At 39.6% G+C, this 22,266-nt stretch overlaps 1 protein-coding gene across 4 annotated transcripts in view; it reads left to right on the forward strand.

Moving 5' to 3' along the window:
• LOC149218258 (uncharacterized) overlaps nt 1–22,266 on the forward strand; it is a 512,634-nt gene that overhangs the window by 325,321 nt on the left and 165,047 nt on the right. For all 4 annotated transcript variants that reach the window (XR_016249149.1, XM_089383868.1, XM_089383867.1 and 1 more), the window contains one exon: nt 3,052–3,148. Coding sequence is in view for 3 of the 4 variants with exons in the window: in XM_089383868.1 (XP_089239994.1) it covers nt 3,052–3,148 (97 nt within the window). In the remaining variant the exon portion in view is untranslated. The remainder of the gene's footprint in view (nt 1–3,051; nt 3,149–22,266) is intronic.

A 22,266-nucleotide genomic window follows, 5' to 3' on the forward strand; every position in this document is an offset into this window, starting at 1 on the left:
TGCTACTGCTGATATGAATCAGATTTATTGTACTATTTCTCTCTGCTGAATTATTGAAGATAAAAGAAGATTTGATCAAAGGGTTTCCCCACACATTGTGGGGTTTGTCCCTGGCTAGCCGCCACATCTTGTGTCTCTTGTCTTGGCTTGTTTTCTGTCGATCGTTTAATGTTCTATCTGCACTTTACTTTATGTACATGTGATTGCTAATCGATGGAATATAATAAGAAAAAGAAGTAAACTGTTATAAGCATAGAACATACCATAACTTAACATCATGCCTCAAGTTATAAAAGGATCCTCATTACTCATGCAAAGGACTTTTAACATTGGCTTCTCCCACAAGGGATTAGAGAGATATAGTTAGTACTTTTGGGGAGCATGTAGTGGCCCTAACACTCCACTGTTGGAGCTAGTGATTTTCATTTTACTTATGTATCTTGGAACTTTTGCTTAATACTTGAAGCCTTTGTGCCAGCACATTTTCGTACATGGATTGTGGATGTTTCAAGACTACTCTTTGAATATTTATGATTCATGTTCGCTCTCACATGTACTAAAATAATTGACTTATTTTGATGACTTTGGTGCTTAACTTATTGGGAATGTGTTGTAATGATTGTAACGATCTTCGCATTTATGTGAACTATTTCGCTTGATGTTAGACATGTCTTTCTCATTCGTGTGTGTCTCCATTAAGGTAGTATTATTACTTCTCTTTTAGAGGTTCACTTTATTTCCCCTCTGCAGTGAAATAACCTTGATACATTTGCAATTGAACATTCACAAGGCATACTCCTTTGCTCATTCAAAATCACATGTGCGTTTCTCTCTCATGCTAACTGCTAAATCCAAGGCATGTCTTTAAGTAAATGACAGTTGGGCCGTATTCTGGATGGGACTCCTACACCGAACGGTGTGAGGTCTAATTGGGACCTCATATCGAGGAGATCCCCTGTATGTTGGTAGTATCCAACACTGTCAATAGTACATTATCTACCTAATATTTTCCAACATGGGAAGGGTAGAGTTCTCAAGCGGTACAATATTTTTATTTCTTCCTATTTTCCGTCTACCTCTAGTTTTATTTTTGGTTTAATTGCCTTGGTTCTAAAACCTCATTTACCACCTTATGTGAATTAGTAGGATTTTTATATCTTGATTATATTCAGTAATTTCTTTTTGATGCCAAGGGTGCCAAGTTGGTCGTGCCCTTCAAGAATTTCCCTTTGAGGTTTCAAGGGTGGCACACCTAATAGTTTCTTTTTGATGCCAAGGGTATCAAGTCAATCGTGCCCTTCAATAACTTCCCTTGAAGTTCAAAGCGTGCCATGCCGCTTGCCCTTAAAGCATCCAGTGACTATGAGGGGAAGATCTCGGTGTAACGACAGAGACCATTATCATCTCTCGTGTTGCCCTCTATAGTGAGACTAATGGTGTTTTGGATCGAGGAATCCGCCTCGATGCACACACCTAAGTAAAATCCTCGTGAGCGGCCCAATCTGGGGTCTGCCCCCGTGACATCGTGATTTTCAAGGCAAAGGTATCCCAACCCTTCCAGTCCAAGTCACTACGGGAGTGCTAGTGGGTGAAATCAGGGACGTTTTCCCACCCCTCCCATGAAGTTCCATCTATCTGTACAACCCCATCACTCATGTGTGAGTCATTCGGCCAAGCAACTACCTGTGCCTATAGCCACTAACATGTCATTAAAATTTATAACAAAATTGAAACTGAGCCTTAAAATTTGAAAGACAAAATATTCAATTCCATCAAACCACATTTCATTGACTCATCACATGCGAGTGCATTTGGTGTTCTCCTACCATACTCGATAATCATCAGTAACAATGTTTCATGGTGTTAGTTATTGACATAATAGCATAGACTAAATCATCAACAAGACATAGGCATCCACATTGTTGTTCACAACGAACTAGAACTAATGTAAGTAGCCAATATAATGAACACATCCATCACAACTATCATCATCATAACATCACTAGAAGACATACATATCCATCAAAGCTATTAATCATCATAACACTGACTAGGAAATAAACACATCCATCACAACTATTATCATCATAACATTGACTAGGAAACAAACACATCCATCACAACTATCATCGTCGTAACATCAACTAGGAAACAAACACACCCATCACAACTATTGTCATCATAACATCAACTAGATAACAACATAACCATCACATCCACTAATAGTAGAGTCAAGTGTCTGGATCCTCAACTTGAGGTCCTCAAAGAATAATGTGTGAGCCTTAAGGCTAAATCAATGCTAATGTCATATCAAGGTCAGTCAACTAGAGCGGGGCACTACAATGCACAGCAAGCACACTCCTTGTGGATGCCAACACTTGCCAAACAGTCTCGTTTATTTAACTCCTCATATAATGCACCCCATGCATAGGTGCTGAAATCATTATTTAAGTGCAGATAGCTTATTGATGACTAAGGAAATGACAGAAATTGATGGTTAATGGAAAACAGATCAGAGCAATAGGCAAAAACTAACATTCAAGACGTAATATTTATTATTTAACCTCTACGATTTTGTATGTACCATCAATGCTTGCTGACTAGTATCCAAAATACATGCCTCTTTATTCATTTTTATACAATGAAGTTGAAAAACATCTTATGGTTAAATTTCAAAGAACAATTTTTTTTACTTTGTTGCATTCAGTATGGGATACCTATATATAATCATTAGTATGCATTTATGTTTGGTGTGATATTAAGCATGTGAATAAGCATTTGAACACCCCATGGTATGTTTCACATTGTAATATCAAATCTGCTTTCTGGGCCGAAGATGTGAAAAAGTATTTATGCATCATATGTGACATCATAGTTTTGCATGCTATACTAGTGACAATCCATGTAGGGACTCCCGACTATCTTAATTTATCCAGCTCTTTAAATTTTTTACTATCACTAAAGTACACGTTAAAGGGAGCTGAATTAGTGAAAATTTAACTGTTGAGTAATTGTTTGTAAGCATGCTAACAAATTCCAATTCTTATGCAGCTCAGCGTTTATGCTTGATGTGATTGCATTCGGTGCACTTATTGTGTTTATAACAAGAGTGGTTCTTGGCTACAAGCAAACATGGGATCGATATGAAGTAAGGCACAATTTTTTTTCTTGTTTATACTAATGTGTCATATAAATAAAGATATCCTAATAATGGAGTACTGAATTTTCTATCCCTTTTGATTGGAAATCATAAAATAAATCTATTTCCTTCATTTTCCAAAGGCTTATATTGGATATGCTTTATATATAGAAAGAAAATAACTTGCCCTTAAGCTAATAATAACATTAAAAAAATGACATTCCCACATAAATAAGAAAGAATATAAATATATAGGAATGTACTAGATGTTAAATGATGCATCACACACAATGTTTTTAAAACCGGAACCGGTGACCGGACCGGGCCACCTAATGAACCGGTTTACCGACCGGAACCGGTCTAACCGAGATTGGTTTGGTCTAAATGAACCGGTTTTAAAAAAAACATTAAATAATTAATTTTTAATGAAACAAAACTATTTTTAAGATGTAAAACCATGATTCCAAGCCAATAGAGACAAAATATGCAAAGTTTGCTCATTTATATACCATGTAAAGGTGAATATATCAAAATGGCACTGAGTGCAATACATATCATCGACAAAATAGCAAAATACATAATAAATGAGGCTCTAAATGGCCTATAAAGTCCAAAAACAATGTTGCAAGCTATGAGGCCATTGGCCTACAGTCCTACTACAAGTCTACAGTGTACACATGATTAATCATCAAGTTCATCACCACTACTAGACACAGGATCATCATCAGGAGCTACATAGACATCATCTGGTTTAGAGTCTGAGGATGCCTCAGCCTGATTTGCAACCTCAGTATCAATGCCACCAATGACAATAGAAGTGGAAACGAAACCTTTCCTAGATTTGAAGTTTACCGTCTGTCTGGCAAGGACCGGTAATGTGATGTTAAAGCAACCATAAAAAAATGCTAAGGCATTTTAAGTGCAAAGGGAGAAATGTTACAGATAAAAAAGTCACTCGTAATTCTGAAGATGTACATGACATTTTAAGCTTTCAATTACTGGGACAAGGTGAGAATGCTTGAGGGAGGACATTCCAAAGGAATATGGAGTCACATGGGGTGTTTTATTTCAAAATTGTACAAAAACAAGCATAATTGTGGGCACTTGGGATTTGGGGGAACACCAGCTTAAGAGGAAGTTTGATTGTTATTCAGGGGGTTTAAAGATCACATACAACATCGTGGGAATGTCTTTTAAGCTAGGTGGGATCCAAAGTATCATGTTAAAAAATACACAAGATTGAAAGAAATAATTAGTTTAAAAAAAAGATATACCTTCGTGCAAGAAGCAATGAAGTTTGCACATAATAATGAAGACAACTGTAATCTTATTTAAGCCTTAGAGTTTGTCAACTTTGACTCTTTCTACAAGAAAAGCAGTTAAATATAAAATGAGGATAATTGAACCTCTAACAATGCTCCAGAAGAAAAAGAAAAAATAGTGTAATGGCGGTTAATGCTCACATGAGTTATTAGTTGTTAACACAAAATTCACAAATTTATTGTAAATGATCATGCACATTTGTGAGCATACCCTTTGGTTCCATGGTTCAAGTTCATGCAAAGTTCAGCTTGAGAGTTCTTTGAGATTCAGAACAAGACAACACAACATCCGAGTGATGCCTCTTAGATAGCTGAGTTTGTGCCTGAATTAACCCTAGATCCTGCACAAAGGAACACAGGTGATCTGTTGATTACAAACTGTTTCGTTTGAAGAGCATGCCTAAAACCGGCCGGTTCCGTCCTAAACCGGCCGGTTTTTCACCGGTTAGGGCAAAAACTGGGCGAAGGGGGCCTTCCAACCGGGTTTTTTGGCCGGTTTAGACCGGCGGCCTTGCTAACCGGTCGGTTAGACCGGTAACCGGTTTTTTAAAACGGTTTTGAAAACTATGAGATTCACACATCGAATATCAGTAGCTGTCAATTCAAATTAAATAGACAAAACAAAATAAAATCAAATATATACCATAAATGTATTTGATCTACAATATACTATCAATTCCCTTTTCTCTATTTATGGGAAAAGGTAATAGGTCCTCTAATGGTGGAAGGTCTGGTGTGTTGATTTTTATAGTGCAATTAAAACAAGCACAATTTTTCTGCCAGATAATTACTTCCAATGATACAATCACTTCTTTAGTACATTTCAGATCATAAAGCAATTACACTTCAGAAAATTTCAACCATAAATGCAGTAGGGCAGTAGAGATCATAGTAAAATAAAAATGCACAAGAGACATAAAATTTACTGTGAGAAAACCCCAAATCAGGGGAAAAAACCAACAACCTTTTCTTCAGAGAAATTGTCCAATTCAATCAATTTGTACATCTGAATTTCAGTCAAAATATCGTTCCATTCACCAAACCAAATTCCATGTCAAGCCAGCCAAAGGAGAGAGAAAAAGTCAAATTTATGCTCACAAGTCAAATATGGTCAAAGAGGCCGAAGTTCAGCCTGCCGCTGCTCCTAGTCAACTGAGGTCAAAGGGGCCAAATTTTGGCCTTGCTGCTCCACAGAAGATTTGGTCAAATAGTATTGTTTGACTTGCGGTCAAAGAGAGTCAATACAGAAAGTCAACGCCAATAAAATCAGCCTACAAATTTGGTCAACCTCTTCTCAAAGATGCTAGAAAATTCTCTTTAGAGGACAGTCAAAGATTCTGTCAACATAGCCCAGAAATAATCAAAATCAACACTGAGCAAAGCTTGCCGGTCAAATTTCACATTTCTGTTAGTTTTGTAGCATCGAATGGTGTTCTAGACTTGATAGTTGTCAAAGAGGCTAAGAAACACTAAGACTCCATAACCCAGAAAAGGTTTAAGGAAAATCCACCTATAAATGCCTTAATTAAGTTAATTAATTAGTAATTAAATTTTTCCTAAGTCTAACTTAGGGAAAATTATTAATTAACAAGAATTAATTGAGGAAGGTGAGATTTCTTTAGAAATTCACACAGATCGACTAGGAAATAATCTTAGCCATTGATTAAGTTTTAATCTTGGGCGTTGAAGTCCCACAGTGAGATTACAAGAAGTTGATGGTTAGATGGAGGAGCACACTTGAGATTGATTTCCTTGGGCAATTTGATTTTTCCAGAGAGGAGCAGAATTCTGCCGGAATAGTTTGAGCCAAAGAAGGGAAGCAGAGACGAAGAGTGACAAAGACAGTTAGTCTGGAGGAAGTCTTCCAGTTTTGGAGAGTAGCTTGTAGAGGGGCAGAAGTATCTATAGAGAGGCTGATGCAAAAGCTGCACAATAACCTCTAGAGTCTAGAGGGCAACTCGATTTTGCTAGAGAGAAGCTCATTTTCAGTTCTAGAGGCCAGCAAGTGTTTCTAGAGTGCCAGAGAGACAGTTTCTCAGCTAGCAGCAGACAAGATAGCTAGAGTAGCAACTGTTCTAGGCATTATGTTTAGCAGTCTGTGCTAGGGTGACACAGGGTCTACGCAGGCCAGTTTGGACGACTCACTTGGAGCTGGCAGTTAGAGCCCAGATTGCTTGTGGAGTGGGGAAAATTCGTCATAATATTTTTTCCAGTATTTTTCTCTATAAGATTGTCAAATTTCGGCATCTAATTGCACTCATAATTATCTCACTACTGCTTAATAATAAAAACCCTCAATTGTGGCAACGATTTTCCCAAGTTGGGTTTTTCAGGAGACTTTTGTCCAAAAATAAAGGTGTTATATTTTTGTGTGTGAGTGCATGTATTTTCTCAGTTCCAGTTTATCTTCCACACTATTTATTTTTGTGAAGATTGCAGTGTGATTAATTTGTTGTTGCCGTAGCAATAAACTACATAATTAATTTATTAGTTAGAAGAATTAATTCCAGTTGCTGCAATACAATTTCAGTAGTGAAATTTTCACAATTTCTTCCTCTTCACACATGTGAACAAAATATCATATTTGCTTGAGATAAGTCCAGTTGATTATGCCAAATGCGGAGGTCTCTTTGTTAAGTTATGTGTCCAATCAAGTGGGTTTTTGACCAAGGGTCAAGCCCCTTCATGAGGTGGGGCCAACCTGTCAAACTAGGGGCTGACTTGAGCAACAAGAATAATAATTATTTTTCCTTTGACTTGTAGACTTCAAATACTGACCACAACTACATATTTTCAACACTCCCTCTTAGCCAGGGAGGTATTTCTCCTTGACTTCCACAAATGTACATACGATGAATAAAATTTCTCCATTCCAAGAAAAGGTTGAAAGATTGAAAGCATCAACATCCAATAGAGGAACTAGTCACCCACTAGTCCTAGGGTCACCAACTCAACAAGTCGTCACTTGGAGACATGTCAGGAACCCCACTTAACCCATGGTGAACCCAGGGCCCATTTACCATTCCCACATGTCATCACATGTCATGAATGGTAAATACCTACCTGATGCTATGAGGCACAAGCTCAACCCACTAGCCAAACCCCATGGCAATATGGTCAAAAATCCATGACCGAGGGAGCAATCTAGGCCTTGATGCTAACTGAGCCAATCTCCCTAGCCAAACTCCATGGCTTCTAGGTCAAACCCCATGACCAAGGGAGCAATCCAAGCTTTGATGCTTACTAAGCCAATCTCTTCAGCCAAACTCCATGGCTTCCAAATTCGAGGTCAAACCCCATGACCAAGGGAGCAATCTGGGCTTAGACTCTTATCAATCTCCCCAACCATAAACCATGGTTTCTTGGTCAAACCCCATGACCTAAGTGTTGATTTTCTAGTGCAATCAAGACTAGTACAATTTTTCAAACTGATAACTAGTTCCAATGATACAATTTCTTTAGAGCGTTCCAATAATTAATCAATTACACATGAAAAATTTCAACCATTAACTTTTTCAATAGATAAGATAAGATAAGATATTTTTATTAATGTCCAACAAATGACCATAAGAGGTCAACGAGACTATCAGTTACAATGATTACCTCATGCCAAGCCGATGGACCAAACGATCCCCTTTAACATTTCTTTTAAAAAGCAGAAAATACATCTACAATCTAAGTAAATGTAAATGTAGAAGCTAGAAGCTCTCGGCCTCAAAACAAAGCATTGCGATGGAGCAAAGAAGGAGAAGAATAAGAAGGAGAAGAAAAGGCAGGGGTCTCCTGTCCAGATCCTACTCCTAACATCCGAGGTCGAGAGAAGAAAAATGAGAGAAGCATGTCAAAATCTGTTGTCTTGTGGGCATACTGGGCTGTCGCCTGGAGGTTCTAGGGCACCTTCCAGGGGTGGATCCAATCCTGGAGCGCTAGTGCAGTCTGGTGGGTCGGGCCCCGGGGACCACACTGATCTGGTCTCAGTGTCTATGGGTCAGTCAATGGTTCTTTTGGTGCCCCACACTGATGGTAGCACCCTAAAGAAGTCCGTGATCTTCTGCGTGGTGTCCGATCTGGTGGGGGGCTGAAGAAAACGGGCCCGAAATCGGAAGGCCTCTTGGAGATAAAGTGCAAGGCATCTTAGTTCAACATATTTGAGGATGTTGGTCAAAGTCTGAGAAGACCCGAAGAGACAGTGGAAACGACCTCGAATCTCGTAGTAAGCAGGGCATCCAAAGATGAAGTGTGTCTCTGTCTCTATCTCTTGTAAGTGACAGAGTTGGCAAATCCTATCTACCCCATCGATGTGGTGATCTGTCTCCACCCGGAGTCTGTGAGACCCAACTCTGAACTACTCGAGGGGGATTCTAAGGGCATGCATCCAATGCTGGAACGTGTACTGGGGTTTGATGATGAGCCTATCCCTGATTTCCAGGCAATGCTCTGCGTAGAAGGACATTTTTGGACGCAACCCATTGGGAGGATTGGTCCATGTAATCTGAATGTATCGTCTATAAATATCCTCCTTAATGATGTTATTCAGCTCTTGCTAATTGGGGAGGAGGTGGCCTGGGGCATTCAGAGAGTATTGAAAAGGAGGGAGATGGTCAATATGGATTTATGAAGCCTCCAAAAGCTCTGTCACATCGGTGTACCATCATTTGGATCGGCCTGTCTGCATACGGGTGATGTTCTTCGAGGAGCAATATGCTAAATATGGGTATCTGTCACGACCCCTCCTCGTGTCTGCTAGGCCTCGAAGCCTGTGCAGGAGCGACACTAACCTGAATATCACCTCTAGGCGGAAAGGTTGAGCCCCGAACTCTGCTAGAATGATGTGTTGAGGAACTGTCTGCTTGCACCTAATGAAATGGCGCAAAAGGAGGGCGCAAAAGGAGGGTCTTGTCTCATAGTAAACAATGAGACAAGAGACATTAAAAATTTATTGGGAAAAAACCCCACAAGGGGGAAAACTCGCTAATATTTCTTTATGAGAGAGAGTTCAATTCATCAAAATGTACGTCAAAATATTCTAGTCAAAATTCCAATCTCTGACCTGAATAAATGGCAAGTGAAACAAGTCAAAAGAGAGAGAAAAGTCAATGCATTGGTCAAATTCCAAGTCTGCAACAGAGGGCTGAATTTCAACCTGAGGTAGCTGGTCAAAGGGGCCGAAATTTGGCTTGCAATTTCTCAAACAAAGTCTTGGTCAAATGACATAAGTTGACCTACAGTCAACTCTCGGTCAACGAGCCAGATCAGGAGCAGAACCTCGGCCTCCAAACCTTAGTCAAAAACTCGTTCAAATCAGATCAACAAATCAAGTTGATGGTCAAACAGAGGTCAAACTTCTTTCAATGCAAAAATTCTGCTTCTTCTTCTTCTCCTCGCACGTGTGAACAAATATTCTGGTGTTGGTTGAATGAGATGTGATGGATGGATGTCAAATGAGGTCAATCAAATACTAATATATATATGTGCTAGGAAGTGGGTTTTGACCATAGGGTCAAACCCCTTCAAGTGGTTGGGCCGACTTGTGTAAACGAGGTTGACTTGGTCAACAAGAAAATACATAATTTCTTCTTTGATTTTGCCAATGAAAATACCAACCAAAGCTACCAATTTTCAACACTCCCTCTTAGCTAGGGAGGTACTTTTCATTCTCTCTCTCAAGATCAATCTCCCCGACCAATCCATTGGTCTCTCAGTAATAACCCAAGGGAGAGATAAGATGTACAAGTCTCATCATAAGGAAAGATACATAGTATCAAAATCATCCCATAAGCCAAAACGCAATGGCATCAAGGTCAGTACCCAATTGATCATGGGATCAATCCATGAGGCTAAACTATCCAACCATATGCAATGATTTCTTAGTCAAGCACAATGGCCCAAGAGAGTAGTAAAACAATCAAGCTTCCTGACCAAGCCCACTTGGTCTCTTTGTCAAACACAATGACTCAATGAAGAGAATTCAAAATCAATGTCCCCGCCAAACCCATTGGTCTCTTAGTCAAAGACAATGACTTAAGGGGTCACTCTAAGCCTCAAAACCAAACTCCACAACCATATTAGTTTCTCATTCAATCTCAATGACCCAAGGGAGTAACCAGGACAATCTTCTTGACCATAGACTAAGTTCTCTCAGTTAAGCCCATTGATTGGGTTGTAGCGAAACATATATTGGGATATCTACATGGCACCATTCTCCATTAGAAACATATCTCAAACCATAATCAACGGTGCCATGCATATATCCCAATATATGTTTCGCTGCAACCCAATGCACATGTGGGGGCTCAACCGAGAATTGGCTCAACGTATTCACAGCAGAGTAGATATTAGGCCTGGTGTTAACCAAATAATTCCATGAGCCAATCAATTTGCGATACATAGAGGGATCAACCAAGTTAGAGTCACAATCTCATGGCTTCTTCAAATTTGTCACCATAGGAGTGTCCATGGACTTATAGTCCATCATGCTAAATTTCTGAAGGATCTTAATGGTGTACTTTCCTTGTCCAACAAATATTTCTTAAGGCTTTTTCCATATTTCCAATCCGAAATAGTAATTCATAAGATCAAGATCCTTCATCTCAAATTCAAAAATCAGCTCCCTGTTACATTGGACACTGAGTTCTTTGGCCCCTATTAGAATTAAATCATCTACATACAACAGCAAAATCAAGGGTTCACCTTCAACAACATTGAAGTACAAATTTGGATCAACATCGTTCTTTGTGAAACCAAGTCTCAACAAATACCCATCAATTCGAGAGTACCATATACGAGGAGCCTGCTTAAGGCCATACACGGATTTCTTCAATTTACAAACATGTGCCTCTCTATCATGAATCTCAAAGCCTTGAGGCTGTTTAATATATTCTTCCTCTTCAATGACTCAATTCAGGAAAGAAATCTTAACATCCATTTGGTGCAATTTCCAACCTACAATAGAAGCAAGAGAAATAATAGATCTAATAGAAAAATAACTGACAACCGAAGCAAATGTGTCTTCATAATCTTCTATCTTTTTCTGGGAGAATCCTATTGAGAAATCCAATAGGGTGGCAAGTTAATCGATTTCTCTTATTATGAAATTATCTTGTGATGGTTTATTATTATTATTCTTTCTTTTGAATTATCTTTTCCTTATCATCAAGACTAATGCCAAACAACAAATAGAAGAGGACACAAGATGTAGGCACACAGCCAAGGCAAAACCCCACTCTAGGGGAAAACCTGGTCAAGAATTCTTCCTTTAGTAGATTCAAAACAAGATGAGATGACCAAGACCTTCACAACCTAGACTAGAGACTCCCTCCACCAAGTCATCCTTGTTTATTCTTCTTCAGCTATTGGTCCTCAACATGTCTTCTTTGCAACAATGAGATAACCCTTTACAAATTTCCATGAGATGCATTTGACATGCTTCGGTTCTTTATGTAATAACATAGTCCAGTAAACATTTGATCGCTCAACCACATAACAAAGTTATGTCTTGTTCCTGTAATGATATCCTATACTTGTAGTGACATCCCTGTCTTCGTTCTTGTAGATGTAGCAACATAGTCCTCTAATATTGGCATGCATAGTTCTATAATATGATACTGTGGAAATAGCCCAAGCTTCGGTCCAACAATGATGACCAATACCGCAATACAATCATTCCTTCGATCTGAATTTGTATCTTTGAAATTCATCGAATAGTTATCTTCTTTAATAACCGAACTTGTCTCTGAGATATACCGAAACTCTGTCTCTTGGATCTACCGAAATCTTCTCTGCAATTTTGAGCGAAGATACGTCTCTACTACATTGTGATTTCACTGATATTCTACAAACTCATTCTTTGAAATTGATCCAAACTTTTTCTCATTGTATTTTGAGTGAAGTCGTTATGCTTATATATATAGTTGTTTCCTACTGAAATAAGCCGACATGAGGTTGTTTGGATAAGCCGACTTGTAGACAATTAATCTGAAGGTCGACATGCAAGGAGACTTGATGGAGGAGTCTTTGACCAAAAAAATTTGACTTTGACTTAAATAAACAATCCTAAAGCCTACAATGGAGGCTTGACCTATAACAATTGAGCCAAGCATGAAGCCCATGCTTTGACAAGTCAATTCAATCAATAATAAAAACTCTTTTGCTTTCTTTTGACAAGTATATTTCATTTTGACTCATGTACAATTATAAGACCGAACCTAGTTACATTCTTCAACACTCCCTGTTAACTATGGAGGTATTCATACTTACATATAACTATAGGGGTACGTGGAAGCTCTCAGGAGTCAGAACACATGATCTATGAAGAATTTAGGCACCACAATGCCATGGACTAGATTCCTGACCAGGGCAATCTATCCAAGGTCCTCCAACAGTTTAGACACTGCAATGTCATGGACCAGATTCTTGTCAAGGACAATCTATCCAGGTGGGACTAAGATGGACTAAAGATTTTAGCCTCTCTAAGTACCATCAGGCTTACTAACCATCAACCCAGGGATCTAGGCGCGTATCCGACATCAGAGCTCCATGACCAATGCCACCCTCCCTACGTCGGAAAATAGACATCAACACAAAGTGCCGACCAGATGTCCTCGCATGTAATGTCTCACACAAAGCCTCAACTTTCCAATCAGTAACAAATCCTCCCCGATCAAGTAGGTCGGCAACAAATCTCTCCAAACAAATTGATCGACAACACTAAGCATGTAAAACCATGCTATCAAACTTTCAAGAGATTTACCTATACAAATACAAGCCCAATCAGTAACAAACTTTCAAATGTACATAAACACTTACAAACCTTCAGGGTCTTTCAGACAACTTGATGTTGCTTCTCAACTTTCCACAGTACTACTTAGATCTTTCCAAATGAATCTTGGCAAATATTCCTCAACCATACAACTTCCTTTCCTACTTTTCATGCAACAACATATTCTACAAATAAATCCGACTTCTCTTATCTCAACAACCCTTCAAAATACATTCTCCAATTTCTTTTCTCACTCATGGCCTTCACTAAAACTTATGGCTGTTAGTCCTGGTCTAGTGCATGACACATGAAGTAGAGAATCATATCCATCATTCCCTCTTAACCAGGGAGGATCTAATCATTCCTATCCAAGCTCCCTCTTAACCTAGGGAGACCAACTTCTTTTCTACAACATCAGAGAATCTTTCATGGATTCCATTCTTTTCATCAGAGTTATCATGACCATCATTATTCACATCATGCTTATCAACTTTACTTTACGAATATCTTCACCATCTGAAGATCATGTACCTGCACAACTTAGATAGCAAGTACAACCAAAACTATAGAAGCATGAAGTTAACCATATCAAAATCATGGAAGCATTCAACTTTAGACATCAAATACTCAAACTTAGTTACAAACAAGAGACACATACACTTCAACTTCTTGCTAGGGTTTTTGTCATAAACCCTAGACTACTTCATCAAGACTTTGAGCATTTCATAACAACTTTCATTACATCTAGGGTTTCAATGTTTCTTCCAAAGGTATGACATACCCTACTACATCATATAGAAAACCCTAGAAACAATTCAAACAAATATAGATTTACAATGTATCTAACAACTTTCAAAATTCATATGTTAGACTTCCTACTAGGATTTCATACAAACCCTAGATTTCATATATGAGATTCAACAATCAAAACCAATCACAACTCAATCAACAACATGACTAGCTTCCACTAGGGTTTGTTGTAAACCCTAGATTTTCTCAAACAATCAAACATCAATCACAAATCTCAAATTATCACATAGTCATCATATATCAAAGATTTTGACTTCTACTAAGGTTTAAATACAAAACCCTAGAACTCATAAATACTATCATCCTAGAGAATCAAACTTCGACTAGGGCTTAGTTCCAAACCCTAGGACTCATGACCATCAACAAATAGATCAATTCATACATCTAGGATTCCATCATCATGAACACGCATATCATAACATGTGTTAGTCAAACCCAACGTCACAAATATCAATCAGAGTTAGACATATAACAAACTTGATCAGACTAGGGTTTGATTAGACAAACACACACACACACACACACCAAGGATTTCATTTTTAGGACATTATAAGGGTCTTTCTTATACACTCTACCAAACCCTAATGATCTAGGGTTTCAATACAAAACATAGCAAACCCTAAATTACCAATACTTCAAAGGTTTGGGATTTCAGACATTACCATTCAACCCTAACAAGTTAGGGTTTCTATAACTGTTAAAATTGGAAATTAGGGCCAAACTCCATGTGGCTCATCTTATTTATGGCAGCCGATATTTTTCTTGGATTCCTCTCATCGAGAGGTGTAGGATTGATCTAAAGATCATCTGATAATGATAAGTATTCATGGAGATATGAATTTATTTGTGTTATGCGACAATTCGTCAAGGTCGGCCAGCAACCAAATTGCCCCCACTTGTTCTTAACGTTTTAGTATAAAAAGAGGTGTCTTGCTAGTCATTTGGACTCACACTCTTCTTGTGATCTCTTCCTCTCCACTTGTCTTTGGGTTTTGGTGGGAGGAGAGATCCTAAGAGACAATGCTGCCCTAATGGAGAAGGCTCTACGCTATGAAGAAGCCCTAACAGTTGGCCTAATGATGCTCTAACTAACACACAGTCATGAAGGGAGAAGCCCTAACAGCCCATGAAGAAGTCAAATACGCTACCTTATGGAGAAGCCGTAACAGCCTATAAAGAAGTCTAATTCGTTGTCCTGTTTGGTTCATAACCGTAGAGGAAGAATGGCTTTATTCACAGCTAAGCCACAGTCCAAAAAGGAGACCCTAACCGCAGTCATGAAGGAGACTTAGGGAGGCTCCTTCGCTGTCCAAAAAGGGATTCTATAATGCAACAAGGAGAGTTGTTTGGTAAAGACCTTAACGTTATTCATAAGAGCCCTAAAGGAGATCCCTAACTCACTGTTCTAAGCCGCAGTCAACAAGGGGTTCATCTACAGCTAAAGGAGGCTTTACACAGCCCTAAGGAGAGCCCTAGTTGTATTCCAAGATTTGCTCCAACTGCAGGGCTTATGCCGCACTAGAAGCTGCCCTTCATCCGTTAAAGAAGGCTTCAAGCAGCTCCTAATGTCTACTGTCATAATGGTGATTCTATTCACTGTAATGAGATCTATATGCTGGCCTAATACACAGTCACCCTAACGTTGTCCTTGAGTGACCTAAAAGGAGGATGCATATACTGCCTTCTATATGGTACTTATATGCTACCCTATCAGCCACAAATGATGAACGTTGTAAGGAAAGGTGACTGTGCAGTAATAAGGTTGATTAGAAGACATTGTTGTCATGACGCTGTAGATGATAAGCATGTTAAGGATTGTCTGGGCATACTAGTGATGAGCTTGAACTGTTGCTACAACTAGCTGCTTGATGCCACATGGAGATTCTCTAAATTTTTCTAAAATTTAATAATTAATCTTATTTTAATTCACCCTCCTCTTCTCTTAATTAGGTTTAACTATTTTAGGATTAATATTTATTCTTACATTTATCATTTATGCCCCTCTTTCCCCTTTTTACCTAATTAAACTACATTATCTACCTAATATTTTCCAACATGGGAAGGGTAGAGTTGTTAAGGTAAAATATTTTATTTCGTCCTATGATCCACTTAACCCAAGTTTTATTCTTGATTTAGTTACCTCGATTTTAACATCATTTACCCTTGATGTGAATTTACCTGGTTTTCATATCTTGATTATATTTATTAATTTATTTATTTTTAATGATTCCAAGGGTGCCAAGATTGGTTGTGCCCTTCAAGAACTTCCCTTGAAGTTCCAAGGGTGCCACACCACTTGTCCTTCAAGCATTCAGTGGCTACAAGGGGAAAGTATAGGTGCAATGACAGAGACCACTATCATCTCTTATGTTGCCTACGATAGTGAGACTAATGGTGTTGGGGATCAAGGAATCCACCTTGATGCGCGACCCCCAATAAATTCCTCATGAGAGACCCAACTTTGGGACTTGCCCTCATGACATCGTTATCTTCAAGACGAAAGTGTTTCAACCTTTACAGCCCAAGTCATGGCGGGAGTGCTAGTGGGTGAGATCAGGGACATTGTCCTACCCCTCCCATGCAGTTCCATCCAATTGTACAACCTCATCAACCATATGTGAGTCCTTCGGCCAAGCAACTACTAACATATCATCAGAATATAGATAAACATATATAGCAGTTTTCAAAATTGACTTAATTTCAAAGACAAAATATAAATTTTCATCAAACCAGGTGTCGTCAACTCATCATATGCGAGTGCCTCTGGTGGTTTCCTACCTACTCAATAATCATCAGTAACATGGTTTCTCGTTGTTAGTCATTGTCATAATAGCATCATCAACATCACCTAGTCATTCGCATCATTGTTCATTGTGAACCAGAACTAATGCAAGTAGGTAACATAGGGGACACATCCATCATGGCTATCATCATCATAACATCAATGGAAACATACATATCCATCGAAGCTATTGTTATCACCTCAAGCAACTCTCATAGGTTGTATATCAGAGATGCTCGAGAAAATTACAAACTCAACAAAAAAGTTGGATAAATGGTGGATGAATGAAAGAAATGCTGCATATTCAAGCCAGATAACCACTTCTACTATGCTTAACCCCAGACATGGGTGAACACCCCCAGACTACAAGGATTTAGACCACCAATTACTCACAGTTTTAAAGAAAATGTGATGATGGAGAAGACTGACCACACCAGCAGATGCACAGGACCCTATGATGGCCGACTGCAACCAGTTAAAAGGTTTGTAAATCTATTTCCTAATACATAGACAGGATGACAGCTCTCTGGCATTAAAACAATAGAAACCTGCATACAAATTCAATGATACATGCTAAATTCAAACACAAAGGTGGGATGATAGCCCCTCTAATGCTAAACATCAACAGCACATGAATAAATGCATAACAGGCACAGCCTGGAACAAAGAAGAAGAAGTGGACAGTGAGCAATTAACAGCAAAAGAAGCTTGCATTAGCTGAAAATGAAGACCAGACGTTGCAGGTATCATAGTAGTTACAGTCTCCAGAAGTTGAAGCTTACAACAAAAATAACATTCATCAACCTATTACATTCTATCTTCTGAGTATATATGGAGGTTGAATACAAAAAATCTCTGCTAACCTATGTGTGGAGGTGTCATAACTCACCACCAACCACATTTACAATCTAATATGGGCCTTTCATACAAATCTGACTGCTTTAATGGACAAAATGACCTTTTCTGTTGTTCTGCAGTCCTTCTCGGGCAGATGAAGTACCGACTGATACAAGTTCCATAACTAATAACTGCGTTAACTGCTCGAGGTTGTCCTGTTTGTCCTTTGCCGTGTTGTTCTTTGACTATGGTAGCTCAGGATTTAATGCAGAGAGTACTGGATCATGGCTTCATTTCTCCTTCGGGAGCACAGAACAGGCCGCGGGCGCAAACAGAATGGCGGAGGCAAACTGAGCGGGGGGACGAATCTCAGCCGTCGGATCACAAAGACCAACGGTGGAGATCGCTTGACAATGGGTATCGGGAGACATATGCGCGGGAGTAACATATGTCTCCCAAAGATGCATGATGATTAACGCACGGGAGAGCGGTATTGGGAGGCGGGCGGTATTCCCCGCACCGCCTATTGGGGACAGGCGGTTTCCGTATAACCGCATGCGATCCAACAGAAAAATGCCACGTGGCGCTCGAAAACCACCACCCCCGCGGGTTATCGCGTGCGCAGGTCGCGCGATCGGGGGAAGTGTCAACCGTCGATCTGGCGATGGACGGCTAGATTAAGAGGAAGGCGCACGAGGTTTAAACATGTGGTAAACATGGCGGAGACCATCGAATCGTGGACGATCGACGACTACGATTGAACGATGAAGAATAAATGGATAAGGCGCGTGGTCATGCGATTTAAACTTCGCGCCCGAGAGTTAAACAATCATGGGTTTACACTGAAATTTGAAAGAAAACAGGGCTAGTGGGAGGTTAAGGGAAGGTAAGAAGAATCAAGGAGAAGAAGGTAAAGGCGAGGGATTGAAGGGGTTTATGAAAGAAATAGAGACAACGGAGTGTGAGGAAACTTGAAGGAGCAGAAAGGGAAACGACTGCTGCGAGGCCCTTTCAGCACAAATCCACCACCAGACCCGATTTTGACCTTTAACAGTGAAAGTTGTAGCAGAGCTAAAACTGGCTCCTTCTAGGGATGAGATCCTCCCTGTGAGGTCTCAAGAACCTGCAGACCAATGCCTTCATACAAAACTCAACTTTAAAAACATTTGCCTAGTATCCATTGGGCATGGAGTCAAACTAGGTCCACACTAAAACTTGTAAAAAAAATGCTTACAATCAACACAATTACTCAAAAATTGGCCAACTGATAGGCCATCAAAATTGTTTCCCATACTCTTGGCTCCTTCATCATAGAGCTACAAAACAGGATTGATTTGATCATCTACCTCAAACAATTTAGGACATTTGAGCTTAAGAGGTAGATATTGATCAAATTTCATTTCCCCTCTGTGTATTTTCCTCCTTGGATGTTTGTCATGGGAGCCTTTGTACATCTGCTGAATAATCATGACTGCTGTGTACTTGCCTGTGTCTTTTGTAGTCTGCACAACTAATATGAAAGATGCACCACTGTATTCTTGTGCAGGGGACACAGGGACATTATCTGCTCCTTCATTTTTCTTGAAACAGTCCACATCCAAGTAGGAGTTCCAAGACTAAACATCCTCTTCCTCTGTTATCAAGCAAGCTGCCCTTTCAATCTGAGTGAAGGTCACCTAAGCAGTTTTCAGAATATCAAGACTGAGATGATCAGCTTCAGCCTTGAGCATTGGATTATGTTCTGCCTCAGTGTTTAAGTGGCAACTTTGAGGGATTGTTACTTGAGTAGATAGAGAAGCAAAAGATGATGGGGAGCTTTCTTCTCCCTTCTTGATCATTGTGTTAGGGATAATGGCATGCTGGCTGATTTGCAGATCTACATAATCATGTGAAGATGAACTGGCTTTGAGCACAGGTTCTTGGAGGATGAAGGTATCTGCTGCTACTTGATTCTGCTGATCAGCTTGTTGTTCTGCAGCTACAACAAACTGGCAAACAGTGCCTTTGGACAATGCTTCTTCATAGGCAGCTCTGGTTAGGAAAGGAGCACCTTCCAAACCATGGACCTCCTCCTCTTCTTCAGGCTGCTCTTCTTCCATGACTGAATTCTGCAAAAGGGTCTTGACCCCTTTATCTTCATTTGTAACTTTACTTCTTTGCAGGATCTGCAAATGCTCATTTGCTTCTTTATATGGATATGGACTTGGAAAAGAAAAAGAACAATGAGCTCAAGCTTCTTCAGAGTACTACTCAGCTTTTAATTTGGAAACTTCAGAAGTCAATAGCTCTATCATCCTAGCCAATTCATCTATTTCAGAATCATAAGATGAAGAGGATTCACCTCCCTGTCTTCTTCTTTTAGCATCACCTTTGAGTCTTTCTGCATCAATGATATTTGCTTCTACTTCAAAGGCTGCAGCTTGCATATCAGCCAAAGAAGCACACTTCCTTTCTCTTAACAGCAGGCAGAATTGCGAATCAAAGGCATTAGCATAAGTAATCATAGCAAAGGCAGAGGTAGGTCTTACTTCAGCTGGCATTCTGCTGTACATATGATTGAATCTGATATTAAATTCAGACAGCAGCTCACCCTCTTCTCTCTGCAAGTTCCCAAATTCATCACGATAAAAGAGCAGATCTTTATTATTCCCCTAGTGCTTTAAGAACACATCATCTAGGATCTCAATGTCTACAATAGACCTAGGGGGTAAATTTCTAAACCATAGTCTAGCTTCCCCATCTAGGCTTTGAACAAAAACCCTCATCCAGACATCCTCTTCATTAATATCTAGATTATTAGCATAACAATAAAAAGATTCGAGGTGCTCTTCAGCTGATATTCCTTCCGCACCAGTAAACTTAGGCATATATTCTTGATAATCTCCTACAGGCATGGCATTCAAAGGGGTAGGCAAGACTAAGGGTCCATACCTAGCAGCAACTATTCTTTCTATCTTTGTGAGAGCTTGCTGGCCTGCCATGGCTGAGGTAAATGGAAGGATACTGGTAGACTGAGTGGAATGAATCAATGAAAAGAATGACAGAAACAAAGGAATATGATGGACAGCATGGATGCTTCTTTCAACTGAGGTCCGAAAGGGAAATGAATGACTAAGGAGCTGTATGAATCTCTGAAGGTATTTCTACACTGGCAGAGATACATAAAAATTCCAAGGCTTACCTAATTCTGATGCTCCTTACTGCGATATATTCTTTTGCTAAACGATCTTCTCAAGATCAGGCACTGGTTCAGCTGATGGTTTCTAAGGATTTCTGCGAGCATGCCTCACCAACTGCACCAGAACTGCAATGTGGAGTCGCCAAAGCTTGGTCTTCCACCAGTGGAGTCGCTAGATAGATGATTACAACCAAAAAATGTGTTCAAGCCTTGTCTATCATCAAAGCTTGAAGCTGTGTCGTTCTCCCAGGGAAGCTGAGCCTCAATATCCTCTCCCCGGCAACGACGCCAATTAATGTTATCACCCCAAGAAACTCTCCTAGGTTGTATACCAGAGATGCTCAAGAACATTACAAACTCAACAAAAAATTTGGATAAATGGTGGATGAATGAAAGAAATGCTGCATATTCAAGCCAGATAACCACTTCTACTACGCTTAACCCCAGACATGGGTGAACACCCCCAGACTACAAGGCTTTAGACCACCAATTACTCACATTTTTAAAGAAAATATGATGATGGAGAAGACTGACCACACCAGCAGATGCACAGGACCCTGTGATGGCCGGCTGCAACCAGTTAAAAGGTCTATAAATCTATTTCCTAATACATAGACAGGATGACAGCTCTCTGACATTAAAACAATAGAAACCTGCATACAAATTCAATGATACATGCTAAATTCAAACACAAAGGTGGGATGACAGCCCCTCTAACGCTAAACATCAACAGCACATGAATAAATGCATAACAGGCACAGCCTGGAACAAAGAAGAAGAAGTGGACAGTGAGCAATTAACAACAAAAGAAGTTGCATTAGCTGAAAATGAAGACCGAATGCTGCAGGTATCACAGTGGTTACAGTCTCTAGAAGTTGAAGCTTACAACAAAAATAACATTCATCAACCTATTACATTCTGTCTTCTGAGTATATATGGAGGTTGAATACAAAAAATCTCGGCTAACCTATGTGTGGAGGTGTCATAACTCACCACCAACCACATTTACAATCTAATATGGGCCTCTGATACAAATCTGACTGCTTTAATGGACAAAATGACCTTTTTTGCTATTCTGCAGTGCTTCTCAGGTAGATGAAGTACCGACTGATACAAGTTCCATGACTAATAACTGCTTTAACTGCTCGAGGTTGTCCTGTTTGTCCTTTATCGTGTTGTTCTTTGACTATGGTAGCTCAGGATTTAATGCAGAGAGTATTGGATCATGGCTTCATTTCTCCTTAGGGAGCACAAAACAGGCCGCGGGCGCAAATAGAATCGTGGAGGCAGACTGAGCAGGGGGACGAATCTCAACCGTCGGATCACAAAGACCAACAGCGGAGATCACTTGACGATGGGTATTGGGAGACATATGCGTGGGAGTAACATATGTCTCCCGAAGATGCATGATGATTAACGCACGGGAGAGCGGTATTGGGA

The sequence above is a fragment of the Pinus tabuliformis genome, chromosome Q (genome assembly GCF_031772625.1).
Source record: "Pinus tabuliformis cultivar Carrire ecotype Pingquan chromosome Q, CPIR1, whole genome shotgun sequence".
NCBI classification, from domain to species: domain Eukaryota; kingdom Viridiplantae; phylum Streptophyta; class Pinopsida; order Pinales; family Pinaceae; genus Pinus; species Pinus tabuliformis.